General features: G+C 45.2%; 1 protein-coding gene across 1 annotated transcript in view; it reads right to left on the reverse strand.

Annotated features, from left to right (window-relative positions):
• Positions 1 to 11: 11 nt before the first annotated feature.
• Positions 12 to 17679, reverse strand: part of c6.2 (complement component 6, duplicate 2) — a 43716-nt gene continuing 26048 nt past the window's right edge. The window contains exons 15-18 of the mRNA XM_070552539.1: positions 2953 to 3147; positions 2744 to 2831; positions 2158 to 2402; positions 12 to 715 (exon numbers count right to left, since the gene is read on the reverse strand). Coding sequence (XP_070408640.1) covers positions 534 to 715; positions 2158 to 2402; positions 2744 to 2831; positions 2953 to 3147 — 710 coding nt within the window. The 3' untranslated portion in view covers positions 12 to 533. The remainder of the gene's footprint in view (positions 716 to 2157; positions 2403 to 2743; positions 2832 to 2952; positions 3148 to 17679) is intronic.

A 17679-nucleotide genomic window follows, 5' to 3' on the forward strand; every position in this document is an offset into this window, starting at 1 on the left:
AAAGATCCCAGTTTTATGTCAGGCTGGTGTTTATTTTTAGCATCATTTCAATCCATCCTTATTATCATTAACATTATCCTGATCCTGTCTTTCAAACATCTTTTCAGTCCAGACAACATTAATAGTTTCAGTCCTTTTGGAGACGAAACCTAAAACTTTAAACTGGCTCAAACGTTCATCACGAAACGTTCTTTCCTTTGCTGGTGGAGCAGAAACATCAAATGTTCTCTAGGCTCTGCTGCACATTTAGTGGAGATTTGGACTTTTAATCAAAACACGAAAACATTGCGAAGCTTTAATATTATTATTTATCTTGTTTACCACAATCAGAAAATTCTCCACTGATAAAACCAAATCTGCCGGGTTTGATTCTGCAGCCTTCGCAGAAGTTCCTCCACCAACCCAAGCGGATGCGTTTGTCTTTATGTAAACCTGACATCACTAAACTCTTATGTGTAAATGTTTGTGACGGGTTTGAGTCGACTTAATATAACATGCAGTAACAAGTCATCGGTTGGCTTTAGACATCCTCGTCAGGATCCTGCGCTGCAATTCCCCTCATGAAGGATCTCAAACGGCTGGTTGATGCATTTGAGGGCAGCTGTAGAACAGAGGGTCAAGCTGCGGGTCATCTGGGCCGTCAGCTTCACACAGAACATGTGCTCTCCGGTTCTGGGGCACTCACGAGCGGCTTTGCACTGACACTTCTTAGATGCTGGAGGTACAAGAAACAAGTGGGGCTGTTTATGAAACAGGATGGAGGGATCCAGAGCCCCAGAACCCCCCGAAGGCTGAAATAATAATGTAACTATAAACTAAAGTATTAACGCTCCTGCTGTCCGTGCTTTTATAGTACACAGCGCTCAGGTCACATTCACCCTAACCCTACTCCAGGGTTCTTAAAGGGACTTTACGGACTTTTGAATTTTTATGCTCGCGATTGCCCCCTCAGGCCAAAAGTGTAACGGCAGCTTCAATAGTAGGCTTGTGCACGAGGCGCGCGTGCTGTACGTGCACACTCCTTAACGAAAATAACAGCTGAGACAGTCGTGTGTGTGTGTGTGTGTGTGTGTATGTGTGTGTGTGTGTGTGTGTGTGTGTGTGTGTGTGTGTGTGTGTGTGTGTGTGTGTGTGTGTGTGTGTCCCGGAGGACAGAGGACAGGAGAACGTGCAGCTAATTAATTAATTAATTTGGTTCTGTACCTTTCTCTTCAGCACAGCCGACAAAGGTTTATGATGGGTCAGTCCTCCTGCATGCTCAGATCATTCCCTTCCCTTGCGTGAAAAATTGTTCCAAAATGAAAGTTGAACCCACATCTATTTTATCTGTGAATTCAATGCCGTTCGGCGAGTCTCAAATAAAAATTTGGGCGTCTTACTGTAAAAAAATATACCATTAATGTAAAAAAGAAACTCTAAATAAACTATGTTCACACCCAGAATCGAACCCAGGTCTTCTGCATGAGAGTCAGACATCTAACTAGATGAGCTGGACCACCACTGACATTTTCAGTATCTGTAATATATGCTTGATGACAGCTAAAACAACGTTCAGAGAACAGTTTGGAGCAAAAATGGCTATTTTGTTGCTAATTTGCAGGAAATATCTAGAAGAAAGTTCTACAGAAAGTAGCTAAGGGTCCTCAGAAATGTAGCTAGCTTTGTCACTAGGCGTTAGGAACAGCGACAAAGTGGCACTGCCTCTCTCTCTGCTGCTAAAGCTATGGATAGCAAATGCTACGGGCGATGCCTGAGCGTGAACGCGCATGAAGCAGCCTGCTCGACCCGAGCATCTCTCTTTTTCTGTGATTTTACAGAAAAACAGGCAATCCCAGTAAAAATGCCAGGGCTCATTCTACAGGACCAGGGCATTGCAGGAGAATGTATGAAGAAGACATTTATTATTTCTATACATGTTTTGGCTGTCACACTTCCATAATGTCCCTTTAAAGGTTCTTGAAATGTTTTGAGTCAAACGTATTTTCAAGGTTTTGAAAAGGGCTGAATTTTTTCTCCGGGGCTTTAAACCTTGCAGAAACCAGACTTTTTCATTTTTAAGGACCTTTAAAACTGAAACACCTGTGAATAATGGAGTCAAACTGAATAAAATATCAAATACAAGACGCCCAAAAAGAGAAAAGGTCCTCACAAACTAACCTGAGCAAGTCTCCCATTCGTAACACGTGTCCAGATTGCAGGGCAGCTGAGCCGAGCTTTTGGAGGACATCTTGGCTCGGAACCGGGCCCACTCCAGTTTGGTGATGTCTGCAGGGTTGCACGCACCCTCGTTCATATAGAGGAGTGGGTCGCCGTGGCAACGGGCAGCATGGAAGGAGCAGAGTGACACGGGCACCGCCACGTCGATGATCGCGTTCAGGACGCAGAGACTCTCCGGCTCGGAGCTGAACACGTGAGATGGGTCAGCGTCCAGAAAAGGGAGAAGAAACTGTTGTTTATGAAGCGCCTCTCAAGATAAAAATCACAAGAATAAAAACTTATTTTAAAAATATCACAAAAAAAAATGAGGGAAAAGGATGAATCTAGATTAAAATATGAAGGAAGACAGAATTGGTAGAAACAGCAGCATTAAGGATGAAGAGGAGGTCACGCCAAAGCCAGCCGGAACAGGTCGGCTTTCAGCTGCATTTTAAAGGAGACCACTGAGTCCACGGATCTCAGGCTCAGGAGAGCAATAGAAGAGAGAAAATCCTGATAAAAGATTAAAGAAGGTCTAAAAACCAACAGGCAGCTCTCCCGTTGGACGCAGACGCAGCGGGAACCCTGCAGCCTCTGACCAAGCCCACACTGAGAATCAGGAACAAACGGGTTCTCTGCACACACAAACATCAAACGTCATCATCTAACTCGCGCTGGCCTGCACAAACAGCTCATCTTCAGCCAATCAGAGCACGTGTAGGACACAGAAACCACTTAGCTTCTTCCAGAACCAACCGTTGGTGCAGCGCAGGCCAGCAGGTAAGGGAGGCTCCCAGGTGAGCTTGGAGCCGCACCTGTACATGCCCCGGGGCAGCGGCATCAGGCCCGGCTCATTGCAGTTCAAACCAACAGATTCACCCACTCTGTACGAGTCTTTAGTGGGAAACAGCGTCATGTCGTCTGGGATTTCTGGAGGAACACAAAGCCTGCCTGGGGGGAAGGAGGACACTAACTTACTAAGGACACACCTGGCCCAGGTAGACAACACAAAGTTTTAACTTTCAAAATGTAATCATTCAACCATAACAACATCTGGAACGCGTCTTCAGTGTTCTCCGCTGACTTTATCCCACCAGCTGATGGTGTTAATCCCAGCTTGCCTGGTCTCAGCCCCTCATCACTAACCTCATCGGATTAGAGTTTAGGAGGTTTTGTCTTTAGTATTTCGGACGTGTAAACTATATCAGGGTTACAGAGGTGGGAAGTAACGAATTACATTTACTTGCATTACTGTACTTGAGTAGATTTTTTGCGCATTTATACTTTTTAAGTAGTTTTTAAAATCTGTAATTTTACTTTTACTTAAGTATTGTTTTTTACAAGTATTGTATTTCGCTACATTTTTTATCTTATCCGTTACCGAGTTTAAAAAAAACAACATTGCAAAATACTGTGTCGGCACGGTTCGCACTGGATTCAGACATAACCACAGAGAAGAGACGAGAGTATAAACATATACATATGTAGAAGCGTCTTAACGCACTCGAGAGTGATCCAGCACTTATTGAAGTGTTTATGTATAAATGTCCATACTGGTAAGACCCAAACACGGAAGTGCTGCGGACGCTGAAGGCGTGCACCAGAAGAACTGAGTGCTTAAGTTACGAGAGTGTTACGGGGTACGAAGGAAAGGAGAAGAAACACTAACTAACTACTCGGACGACTGGAGGATCACTTAAGAAGATCAAGGCTTGTGAGAAGGATTAATGAAGGGATGTCTGAGGGGTCAACAGGTGAGTTGAACTTCTTAGTGTGAAGCATGTGTTCAGTGACCTTACACTGCAATGAATGGTGGGTAGGAGAAGAAAATAGGCGCTAATGGTACGAAAAAGACAGCCTGGCCTGCCAGACTCCTCCTGTTTAATTCGCATCATACACGGCGACGCTCAATTTCTCATAAACAACGAAGACAGCGGCGGAGTTCGCTGCGGCTCTTTCCTCTGTTCTAAATGACACAGATGTCTTTAAAACCACAAGTAGAAGCGCTAAAAGCAGTTCTTCTAGAAAATAAAAGATGTTTGTGCCATTGCCAGATGCTATTTTTAGGCCCGAGCAGCGAAGCGCTGCGAAGGCCTATTGTATCTGCTCCGTTTATTATTTTTAGGCCCGAGCAGTGAAGCTGCGAAGGCCTATTGTATCTGCTCCGTTTATTATTATTTTTTTTTTTTTTTTTTTCTTTTTTTTTCTTCCGCGTCTTTGGATGGCCTTTAGGGGGTCTTAGCATATCCAAAAAGTCACCAAATTCTGGCCCAATATAGAAAGTGCGTGAAATTTACGTATTTCACTGGCAACGTGAAAGTTGGTAAAAAAATGTTTCAACAGCGCCCCCTGGAAAATTAAAAATACCCCTCCGCTTTGACCTTTTTTCATAGTAGAGTGATGAAATTTGGTACACTTGTAGAACTCAACAATACGCACAGAAAAGCCTCTTGCACCCATGGTCAATATCAAACAGGAAGTCGGCCATTTTGGACTAAAGTGGCCATTTTGACCCCGTTTTGGCCATTTCTAGGGTCTATATTTGGTTTAACAGTTTGGTCATTTTTCGCACGATCGTCTCAAAAATAGTGTGCGATCGAACAGAAGCGATGGACGATTAAAATGAGACAATAAAATTGACTTTTCGTAAATACTGAAGGGGCGGGACCAGGCCTCAAAGTTCGAGCACTCGCCAAAAAAATTCAAATTGCTATAGATTCATAAATGAAAGAATTACAGTTAAAGAAATGTTCTAAGGACAATCGTCGTCGACCTCCGAAGACAAATGAATGGTCGATTGATGATGTCACATAAGCCCCGCCCCCTCAGGACTTAAAAGGTCAAGATTTACTGGGAAATTTTCCAAAATTCGCCCTTTCCAATAACCACCCCAAATTTGTAGCGGGTAACTGAAGACAAGTTGGGGTTGCTTGGCGTCACTTTATGGGAGTTTTCTCCAGAAGGCGGGGCTGTGGCGGCGCGGCGAAGTCAGGCGTACCGCTTAGGCCTTACGTTTGCCTCCCATTTCGTCATTTCTAGAGATATCGCCACAAAACCTCTTGGGAGTGATCCTAGTTCAGCCCCCCACAAAATGTGATGTGAACATCCGGTGGGCGTGGCCTATTTTCTGAAATAGCGCCCCCTAGGACCATTAAAACTGTCAGCCCCAAGTCATGCTTTGACTGAGGATTATGAAATTTGGCACACTAATGTGGTGTCTCAGGACCTACAAAAAAGTCTCTTGGAGCCAAGTGCAAAGTCGCACAGGAAGTCGGCCATTTTGGTCCAAGTACTCGATTTAGTGGTTTTCGCACACGTTGTTTGGAGAGTGATGCTCCATCGCCCTTTTCACCAATCGCCTTCAAACTTCTGCTATAGACTCTTAAGACATAAAGGAAAAAATTCAACCGTCGGATTTTAAATAAGTATAAAGGTGTGGGCGTGGCTAAGCCTCAAACTTTGACCTGTCACCACGCCACTCTTTTTTTCACAGCTACCTATTGGACTCCTTTTACCCAATCGCCAGCAATCTCTGGCGAATAGCAGCTGACAAGTTGAGGTCACTTAGTCTCCAGTACTGGCAGGTTTTGAAAAAAGGCGGGGCTTTGGGAGCATGGCAAAATTCACCATCACGCCATGGCAATACGTTTGCCTCTCATTTCTTCAATTATCGTGCCATCACCACAAAATGTCTGGTGAGTGATCCTAGTCTGACCCCCAATAGATTTGGACAGCTGTAGTTTGTGGGCGTGGCCTATTTTCTGAAATGGCGCCCTCTAGGACCATTAAAACTGTCAGCCCCTAGCCATGCTTTGACTGAGGAGTACGAAATCTGGTACACTAATGTGGTGTCTCCGGTCCTACAAAAAAGTCTCTTGGAGCCAAGTGCAAAGTCGCACAGGAAGTCGGCCATTTTGGTCCAAGTAGTCGATTTAGTGGTTTTCGCACACGTTGTTTGGAGAGTGTTACACCATTGCCCTTTTCACCAATCACCTTCAAACTTCTGCTATAGACTCTTAAGACAAAGGGGAAAAAATTCAACCTACGGATTTTAAATAAGTATAAAGGTGTGGGCGTGGCTAAGCCTCAAACTTTGACCTGTCGCCACGCCACTCTTTTTTTCACAGCTCCCTATTGGACTCCTTTTAACCAATCACCAGCAATCACTGGCAAATAGCAGCAGACAAGTTGAGGTCACTTGGTCTATAGTACTGGCAGCTTTCGAATAAAGGCGGGGCTTTGGGAGCATGGCGAAATTCGCCATCACGCCATGGAAATACGTTTGTCTCTCATTTCTTCAATCATTGTGACATCGCCACACAATTTCTGATGAGTGATCCTACTCTGACCCCTAATAGAATTGGACAGCTGAAGTTTGTGGGCGTGGCCTATTTTCTGAAATAGCGCCCCCTAGGACCATTAAAACTGTCAGCCCCAAGCCGTGCTTTGACTGAGGATCACGAAATTTGGCACACTAATGTAGTGTCTCAGGACCTACAAAAAAGTCTCTTGGAGCCAAGCGCAATGTCGCACAGGAGGTCGGCCATTTTGGTCCAAGTACTCGATTTAGTGGTTTTCGCACACGTTATTAGGAGAATGATGTCTCGTCGCCCTTTCCACCGATCACCTTCAAACTCTTGCTATATACTCTTAAGACATAGAGGAAAAGATTCAACCGTCGGATTTTAAATAAGTATAAAGGTGTGGGCGTGGCTAAGCCTCAAACTTTGACCAGTCGCCATTACGTTACTTGACTCAATAACTCCCTTGTGCATGATCAGATCAATTTCAAACTTTGTCCGTGTGATCACTGACCACATCTGAAGACAGTGACAATGTGGACAGCTGGCATCACCTAAGCCCCGCCCCCTGACTACAGGAAGTCTTCTGTTTTATGGTGAAATGCCCATATTTGTCCCCTCTAATTTAGTCAACATGACACTAAGGTCATGCACTGTCTTCATGATGTTCTAATGACTATTCAGATCTGATAGCTTTTCAGAAAGGGAGGAGCTTTGATGCCATGGCGATTTCTGGCGTGACGCTGTGACCTTACGTTTGACTGTAACCTCCACAAACAGCCTCCGATTTGCCAGAGACTGAACATCACATCACCAGTGTGGTAAAGATAGAGTATCTCCTAGTGGTGAGACGTGTAATGCTGGGCTCAGAGGGGATGCTGAATCAGGGTGAGGTGTGGACGAGGAGGCCGTTCACGGTTTCTGGTGTCGGGGTGGTTGACTTTCTGTTCTGCCAGACGTGCCCTGGTGCCCCCGGCTGCCGTCCAGGATGGACAAGCGCGGAGCTGGGTTTGGAGAGCGTCGGGGATGGAGCGGAGGGGGTGCGGAAGGAGGGCGAGCAGCTTCGCTGCGAGGGCCGAACGACGCTGCTTGCAGCTTTAATTAGGCCCGAGCAGCGAAAGCGCTGCGAAGGCCTCTTGTTTTTGCTCTGATTATTATTATTTTTTGTTATTCCGTGCCCCCTTTGAACAGCTTTTTGGGGACCTTAACATACCCCAAAACTCACAATATTTTGCACACTTGTCAGGCCTGGTGAAAAATTTGATATTTTAAAGGTCCCAAAAAAATCGCAAAGAAAATGGCTGAACAGCGCCCCCTACAAAGTGAAAAAAACCCCTCTCCATAAAGCTTAGTTTATCGTACAGTTATGAAATTTGGTACACTTGTAGTACTCAACAGTCCGCACAGAAAAGTCTCTTGCAACCATGGTCAATATCAAACAGGAAGTCGGCCATTTTGGGTTGAAATGGCGATTTTTTGCCGTTTTTGCCGTTTTTAGGGTCCGTTTCTGATTGGATTGCTCGATCATTTTTCGCACGATCGTCTCAAAAATTGTGTAAAATTGCTCAGAAGGGATGGGCGAACAAAATGAGATAAGGATTCTGAGTTTTCGTATATGTTGAAGGGGCGGAGCCAGGCCTCGAAGTTTGACTACTCGCCAAAAATATTTAAATTGCTATAACTTCATAACTGAATGGAATAGAGTTACCAAACTTTCTGTGGTCATTCGTCATCCACCCACAAAGTAAATTGAAAGGTCGGATGATGACATCACACAAGCCCCGCCCCCTCAGGACCAAAAAGATCAAGTTTTACTGTGAAAGGTCCCAAATTGCCCCATTTCACTTAATCACCACAAATTTGTAGCTGGTAACTCAAGACAAGTGGGGGTTGCTTGGCGTCACTTTATGGGAGTTTTCGGCAGAGGGCGGGGCTGTGGTGGCGCGGCGAATTCAGGCGTACCGCCTTGGCCTTACGTTTGCCTCCCATTTCGTCATTTCCAAAGATATCGTCACGAAACTTCTTGTGAGTGATCCTAGTCCGGCCCCCCAAAAGATCTGATGTGAACATCTGGTGGGCGTGGCCTATTTTCTGAAATAGCGCCCCCTAGGACCATTAAAACTATTAGCCCCAAGCCATGCTTTGACTGAGGATTACGAAATTTGGTACACTAATGTGGTGTCTCAGGACCTACAAAAAAGTCTCTTGGAGTCAAGTTCAAAGTCGCACAGGAAGTCGGCCATTTTGGATCAAGTACGCGATTTAGTGGTTTTCGCACACGTTGTTTGGAGAGTGATGCTCCGTCGCCCTTTTCACCAATCTCCTTCAAACTTCTGCTATATACCCTTAAGACATAGGGGAAAAAATTCAACCGTCGGATTTTTCAAAAGTTGAAAGGTGTGGGCGTGGCTAAGCCTCAAACTTTGACCTGTCGCCACGCTACTCTTTTTTTCACAGCTCCCTACTGGACTCCTTTTACCCAATCACCAGGATTCTGTGGCAAACAGCAGTAGACAAGTTGAGGTTACTTGGTCTCCAGTACTGGCAGGTTTTGAAAAAAGGCGGGGCTTTGGGACCATGGCGAAAATCGCCATCACGCCATGGAAATACGTTTGTCTCTCATTTCTTCAGTTATCGTGATATTGCTACGAAACTTCTGGTGAGTGATCCTAGTCTGAGCTCCAAGAGAAATAGACAGCTGAATTTTGTGGGCGTGGCCTATGTTTTGAAATAGCGCCCCCTAGGACCATTTAAACTATTAGCCCCAAGCCATGCTTTGACTGAGGATTACGAAATTTGGTACACTAATGTGGTGTCTCAGGACCTACAAAAAAGTCTCTTGGAGTCAAGTTCAAAGTCGCACAGGAAGTCGGCCATTTTGGATCAAGTACGCGATTTAGTGGTTTTCGCACACGTTGTTTGGAGAGTGATGCTCCGTCGCCCTTTTCACCAATCTCCTTCAAACTTCTGCTATATACCCTTAAGACATAGGGGAAAAAATTTAACCGTCGGATTTTTCAAAAGTTGAAAGGTGTGGGCGTGGCTAAGCCTCAAACTTTGACCTGTCGCCACGCTACTCTTTTTTTCACAGCTCCCTACTGGACTCCTTTTACCCAATCACCAGGATTCTGTGGCAAACAGCAGTAGACAAGTTGAGGTTACTTGGTCTCCAGTACTGGCAGGTTTTGAAAAAAGGCGGGGCTTTGGGACCATGGCGAAAATCGCCATCACGCCATGGAAATACGTTTGTCTCATTTCTTCAGTTATCGTGATATTGCTACGAAACTTCTGGTGAGTGATCCTAGTCTGAGCTCCAAGAGAAATAGACAGCTGAAGTTTGTGGGCGTGGCCTATATTCTTAAATAGCGCCCCCTAGAGCCATTAAAACTTTCAGCCCCAAGCCATGCTTTGACTGAGGATTACGAAATTTGGTACACTAATGTGGGGTCTCAGGACCTACAAAAAAAGTCTCTTGGAGCCAAGCGTAAAGTCGCACAGGAAGTCGGCCATTTTGGTGCAAGTACGTGATTTAGTGGTTTTCGCACACATTGTTTGGAGAGTGATGCTCCGTCGCCCTTTTCACCAATCACCTTCAAACTTCTGCAATACACTCTTAAGACATAGGGGAAAAAATTCAACCGTCGGATTTTTCAAAAGTTGAAAGGTGTGGGCGTGGCTAAGCCTCAAACGTTGACCTTTCGCCATTACTTTACTTGACTTAATAACTCCCATGTGCATGATCAGATCTTTTTCGAACTTTGTCTGTGTGATCATTGACCATATCTGTAAACAATGACAATGTGGACAGCTGACATCACCTAAGCCCCGCCCCCTGACTACAGGAATTTATTTTTTATGCTGAAATGCCCATATTTGTCCCCTCTAATTTAGTCAACATGACCCTAAGGTCATGCACTGTCTTCATGATGCTGTAATGACCATTCAGATCTGATAGCTTTCCAGAAAGGGAGGGGCTTTGATGCCATGGCGAATTCTGGCGTAACGCCGTAATCTTAATATTCAATTTAATGGTGAGCTCAGAGGGGATGCTGAGTCAGGGTGAGGTGCAGACTAGGAGGCCATTCGCGGTTTCTGGTGTCGGGGTGGTTGACGTTTCTGTTCTGTCAGACGTGCACTGGTGCCCCGGGCTGCCGTCCAGACCAGAGCGGCGCGGAGCTGCGAGGGCCGAACGACGCTGCTTGCAGCTTTAATCTTTCTTTCTTTCTTTCTTTCTTTTTTCTTCCGCGTCTTTGAATGGCCTTTAGGGGGTCTTAGCATATCCAAAAAGTCACCAAATTCTGGCTCAATATAGAAAGTGCGTGAAATTTACGTATTTCAATGGCGATGTGAAAGTTCGTAAAAAAGTGGCTGGACAGCGCCCCCTAGAAAGTGAAAAATACCCCTCTCCATAAAGCTTAGTTTATCGTACGGTTATGAAATTTGGTATACTTGTAGTACTCCACAGTCCGCACAGAAAAGTCTCTTGCAACCATGGTCAATATCAAACAGGAAGTCGGCCATTTTGGGTTGAAATGGCGATTTTTAGCCATTTTGGCCATTTCTAGGGTCTATATTTGGTTGAACAGTTTGGTCATTTTTCGCACGATCGTCTCAAAAATAGTGTGCGATCGAACAGAAGCGATGGACGATTCAAATGAGAAAATAAAATTGACTTTTCGTAAATACTGAAGGGGCGGGGCCAGGCCTCAAAGTTCGAGCACTCGCCAAAAAAATTCAAATTGCTATAATTTCATAAATGAAAGAACTACAGTTAAAGTAACTTTCTGTGGACAATCGTCATCGCACCCCGAAGACAAATGAATGGTCGATTGATGATGTCACATAAGCCCCGCCCCCTCAGGACTTAAAAGGTCAAGTTTTACTGGGAAATTTTCTAAAATTCGCCCTTTCAAATAATCATCCCAAATTTGTACCAGGTAACTGAAGACAAGTTGGGGTTGCTTGGCGTCACTTTCTGGGAGTTTTCTGCAGAAGGCGGGGCTGTGGCGGCACGGCGAAGTCAGGCGTACCACTTAGGCCTTACGTTTGCCTCCCATTTCGTCATTTCTAAAGATATCGCCACGAAACTTCTTGGGAGTGATCCTAGTCCTGCCCCCCAAAAAATGGGATGTGAAAATCCGGTGGGCGTGGCCTATTTTCTGAAATAGCGCCCCCTAGGACCATTAAAACTGTCAGCCCCAAGCCATGCTTTGACTGAGGATTACGAAATTTGGTACACTAATGTGGGGTCTCAGGACCTACAAAAAAGTCTCTTGGAGCCAAGAACCAAGTCGCACAGGAAGTCGGCCATTTTGGTCCAAGTACTCGATTTAGTGGTTTTCGCACACGTTGTTTGGAGAGTGTTGCACCATCGCCCTTTTCACCAATCACCTTCAAACTTCTGCTATAGACTCTTAAGACAAAGGGGAAAAAATTCAACCTACGGATTTTAAATAAGTATAAAGGTGTGGGCGTGGCTAAGCCTCAAACTTTGACCTGTCGCCACGCCACTCTTTTTTTCACAGCTCCCTATTGGACTCCTTTTAACCAATCACCAGCAATCACTGGTAAATAGCAGCAGACAAGTTGAGGTCACTTGGTCTATAGTACTGGCAGGTTTCGAATAAAGGCGGGGCTTTGGGATCATGGCGAAATTCACCATCACGCCATGGAAATACGTTTGTCTCTCATTTCTTCAATCATTGTGACATCACCACACAATTTCTGATGAGTGATCTTACTCTGACCCCTAATAGAATTGGACAGCTGAAGTTTGTGGGCGTGGCCTATTTTCTGAAATAGCGCCCCCTAGGACCATTAAAACTGTCAGCCCCAAGCCATGCTTTGACTGAGGATTACGAAATTTGGTACACTAATGTGGTGTCTCAGGACCTACAAAAAAGTCTCTTGGAGCCAAGAACCAAGTCGCACAGGAAGTCGGCCATTTTGGTCCAAGTACTCGATTTAGTGGTTTTCGCACATGTTGTTTGGAGAATGTTGCACCATCGCCCTTTTCACCAATCACCTTCAAACTTCTGCTATAGACTCTTAAGACAAAGGGGAAAAAATTCAACCTACGGATTTTAAATAAGTATAAAGGTGTGGGCGTGGCTAAGCCTCAAACTTTGACCTGTCGCCACGCCACTCTTTTTTTCACAGCTCCCTATTGGACTCCTTTTAACCAATCACCAGCAATCACTGGTAAATAGCAGCAGACAAGTTGAGGTCACTTGGTCTATAGTACTGGCAGGTTTCGAATAAAGGCGGGGCTTTGGGATCATGGCGAAATTCACCATCACGCCATGGAAATACGTTTGTCTCTCATTTCTTCAATCATTGTGACATCACCACACAATTTCTGATGAGTGATCTTACTCTGACCCCTAATAGAATTGGACAGCTGAAGTTTGTGGGCGTGGCCTATTTTCTGAAATAGCGCCCCCTAGGACCATTAAAACTATCAGCCCCAAGCCATGCTTTGACTGAGGATCACGAAATTTGGCACACTAATGTAGTGTCTCAGGACCTACAAAAAAGTCTCTTTGAGCCAATTACAATGTCGCACAGGAGGTCGGCCATTTTGGTCCAAGTACTCGATTTAGTGGTTTTTGCACACGTTATTAGGAGAATGATGTCTCGTCGTCCTTTCCACCGATCACCTTCAAACTCCTGCTATATACTCTTAAGACATAGAGGAAAAAATTCAACCGTCGGATTTTAAATAAGTATAAAGGTGTGGGCGTGGCTAAGCCTCAAACTTTGACCAGTCGCCTTTACGTTACTTGACTTAATAACTCCCATGTGCATGATCAGATCAATTTCAAACTTTGTCTGTGTGATCACTGACCACATCTGAAGACAGTGACAATGTGGACAGCTGACATCACCTAAGCCCCGCCCCCTGACTACAGGAAGTCTACTGTTTTATGGTGAAATGCTCATATTTGTCCCCTCTAATTTAGTCAACATGACACTAAGGTCATGCACTGTCTTCATGATGTTGTAATGACCATTCAGATCTGATAGCTTTTCAGAAAGGGAGGGGCTTTGATGCCATGGCGATTTCTGGCGTGACGCTGTGACCTTACGTTTGACTGTAACTTCCACAAACAGCCTCCGATTTGTACCGAGACTGAACATCACATCACCAGTGTGGTAAAGATAGAGTATCTCCTAGTGGTGAGACGTGTAATGGTGGGCTAAGAGGGGATGCTGAGTCAGGGTGAGGTGTGGACGAGGAGGCCGTTCACGGTTTCTGGTGTCGGGGTGGTTGACTTTCTGTTCTGCCAGACGTGCCCTGGTGCCCCCGGCTGCCGGCCAGGATGGAGAAGCGCGTAGCTGGGTTTGGAGAGCGTCTGGGATGGAGCGGAGGGGGTGCGGAAGGAGGGCGAGCAGCTTCGCTGCGAGGGCCGAACGACGCTGCTTGCAGCTTTAATTAGGCCCGAGCAGTGAAGCTGCGAAGGCCTATTGTATCTGCTCCGTTTCTTCTTATTAGGCCCGAGCAGCGAAAGCGCTGCGAAGGCCTCTTGTTTTTGCTCTGATTATTATTATTTTTTGTTATTCCGTGCCCCCTTTGAACAGCTTTTTGGGGACCTTAACATACCCCAAAACTCACAATATTTTGCACACTTGTCAGGCCTGGTGAAAAATTTGATATTTTAAAGGTCCCAAAAAAATCGCAAAGAAAATGGCTGAACAGCGCCCCCTACAAAGTGAAAAAAAACCCTCTCCATAAAGCTTAGTTTATCGTACAGTTATGAAATTTGGTACACTTGTAGTACTCAACAGTCCGCACAGAAAAGTCTCTTGCAACCATGGTCAATATCAAACAGGAAGTCGGCCATTTTGGGTTGAAATGGCGATTTTTTGCCGTTTTTGCCGTTTTTAGGGTCCGTTTCTGATTGGATTGCTCGATCATTTTTCGCACGATCGTCTCAAAAATTGTGTAAAATTGCTCAGAAGGGATGGGCGAACAAAATGAGATAAGGATTCTGAGTTTTCGTATATGTTGAAGGGGCGGAGCCAGGCCTCGAAGTTTGACTACTCGCCAAAAATATTTAAATTGCTATAACTTCATAACTGAATGGAATAGAGTTACCAAACTTTCTGTGGTCATTCGTCATCCACCCACAAAGTAAATTGAAAGGTCGGATGATGACATCACACAAGCCCCGCCCCCTCAGGACCAAAAAGATCAAGTTTTACTGTGAAAGGTCCCAAATTGCCCCATTTCACTTAATCACCACAAATTTGTAGCTGGTAACTCAAGACAAGTGGGGGTTGCTTGGCGTCACTTTATGGGAGTTTTCGGCAGAGGGCGGGGCTGTGGTGGCGCGGCGAATTCAGGCGTACCGCCTTGGCCTTACGTTTGCCTCCCATTTCGTCATTTCCAAAGATATCGTCACGAAACTTCTTGTGAGTGATCCTAGTCCGGCCCCCCAAAAGATCTGATGTGAACATCTGGTGGGCGTGGCCTATTTTCTGAAATAGCGCCCCCTAGGACCATTAAAACTATTAGCCCCAAGCCATGCTTTGACTGAGGATTACGAAATTTGGTACACTAATGTGGTGTCTCAGGACCTACAAAAAAGTCTCTTGGAGTCAAGTTCAAAGTCGCACAGGAAGTCGGCCATTTTGGATCAAGTACGCGATTTAGTGGTTTTCGCACACGTTGTTTGGAGAGTGATGCTCCGTCGCCCTTTTCACCAATCTCCTTCAAACTTCTGCTATATACCCTTAAGACATAGGGGAAAAAATTCAACCGTCGGATTTTTCAAAAGTTGAAAGGTGTGGGCGTGGCTAAGCCTCAAACTTTGACCTGTCGCCACGCTACTCTTTTTTTCACAGCTCCCTACTGGACTCCTTTTACCCAATCACCAGGATTCTGTGGCAAACAGCAGTAGACAAGTTGAGGTTACTTGGTCTCCAGTACTGGCAGGTTTTGAAAAAAGGCGGGGCTTTGGGACCATGGCGAAAATCGCCATCACGCCATGGAAATACGTTTGTCTCTCATTTCTTCAGTTATCGTGATATTGCTACGAAACTTCTGGTGAGTGATCCTAGTCTGAGCTCCAAGAGAAATAGACAGCTGAATTTTGTGGGCGTGGCCTATGTTTTGAAATAGCGCCCCCTAGGACCATTTAAACTATTAGCCCCAAGCCATGCTTTGACTGAGGATTACGAAATTTGGTACACTAATGTGGTGTCTCAGGACCTACAAAAAAGTCTCTTGGAGTCAAGTTCAAAGTCGCACAGGAAGTCGGCCATTTTGGATCAAGTACGCGATTTAGTGGTTTTCGCACACGTTGTTTGGAGAGTGATGCTCCGTCGCCCTTTTCACCAATCTCCTTCAAACTTCTGCTATATACCCTTAAGACATAGGGGAAAAAATTTAACCGTCGGATTTTTCAAAAGTTGAAAGGTGTGGGCGTGGCTAAGCCTCAAACTTTGACCTGTCGCCACGCTACTCTTTTTTTCACAGCTCCCTACTGGACTCCTTTTACCCAATCACCAGGATTCTGTGGCAAACAGCAGTAGACAAGTTGAGGTTACTTGGTCTCCAGTACTGGCAGGTTTTGAAAAAAGGCGGGGCTTTGGGACCATGGCGAAAATCGCCATCACGCCATGGAAATACGTTTGTCTCATTTCTTCAGTTATCGTGATATTGCTACGAAACTTCTGGTGAGTGATCCTAGTCTGAGCTCCAAGAGAAATAGACAGCTGAAGTTTGTGGGCGTGGCCTATATTCTTAAATAGCGCCCCCTAGAGCCATTAAAACTTTCAGCCCCAAGCCATGCTTTGACTGAGGATTACGAAATTTGGTACACTAATGTGGGGTCTCAGGACCTACAAAAAAGTCTCTTGGAGCCAAGCGTAAAGTCGCACAGGAAGTCGGCCATTTTGGTGCAAGTACGTGATTTAGTGGTTTTCGCACACATTGTTTGGAGAGTGATGCTCCGTCGCCCTTTTCACCAATCACCTTCAAACTTCTGCAATACACTCTTAAGACATAGGGGAAAAAATTCAACCGTCGGATTTTTCAAAAGTTGAAAGGTGTGGGCGTGGCTAAGCCTCAAACGTTGACCTTTCGCCATTACTTTACTTGACTTAATAACTCCCATGTGCATGATCAGATCTTTTTCGAACTTTGTCTGTGTGATCATTGACCATATCTGTAAACAATGACAATGTGGACAGCTGACATCACCTAAGCCCCGCCCCCTGACTACAGGAATTTATTTTTTATGCTGAAATGCCCATATTTGTCCCCTCTAATTTAGTCAACATGACCCTAAGGTCATGCACTGTCTTCATGATGCTGTAATGACCATTCAGATCTGATAGCTTTCCAGAAAGGGAGGGGCTTTGATGCCATGGCGAATTCTGGCGTAACGCCGTAATCTTAATATTCAATTTAATGGTGAGCTCAGAGGGGATGCTGAGTCAGGGTGAGGTGCAGACTAGGAGGCCATTCGCGGTTTCTGGTGTCGGGGTGGTTGACGTTTCTGTTCTGTCAGACGTGCACTGGTGCGACGGCAGACCGGAGCGGCGCGGAGCTGCGAGGGCCGAACGACGCTGCTTGCAGCTTTAATTAGGCCCGAGCAGCGAAAGCGCTGCGAAGGCCTCTTGTTTTTGCTCTGATTATTATTATTTTTTGTTATTCCGTGCCCCCTTTGAACGGCTTTTTGGGGACCTTAACATACCCCAAAACTCACAATATTTTGCAAACTTCTCAGGCCTGGTGAAAAATTTGATATTTTAAAGGTCCCAAAAAAATCGCAAAGAAAATGGCTGAACAGCGCCCCCTACAAAGTGAAAAAAAACCCTCTCCATAAAGCTTAGTTTATCGTACAGTTATGAAATTTGGTACACTTGTAGAACTCAACAGTCCGCACAGAAAAGTCTCTTGCAAGCATGGTCAATATCAAACAGGAAGTCGGCCATTTTGGGTTGAAATGGCGATTTTTAGCCGTTTTTGCCGTTTTTAGGGTCCGTTTCTGATTGGATTGCTCGATCATTTTTCGCACGATCGTCTCAAAACTTGTGTAAAATTGCTCAGAAGGAATGGGCGAACAAAATGAGACAAGGATTCTGAGTTTTCGTATATGTTGAAGGGGCGGGGCCAGGCCTCGAAGTTTGACTACTCGCCAAAAAATTTAAAATTGCTATAACTTAATAACTG

This window comes from Nothobranchius furzeri, chromosome 6, assembly GCF_043380555.1.
Source record: "Nothobranchius furzeri strain GRZ-AD chromosome 6, NfurGRZ-RIMD1, whole genome shotgun sequence".
Taxonomy (NCBI): domain Eukaryota; kingdom Metazoa; phylum Chordata; class Actinopteri; order Cyprinodontiformes; family Nothobranchiidae; genus Nothobranchius; species Nothobranchius furzeri.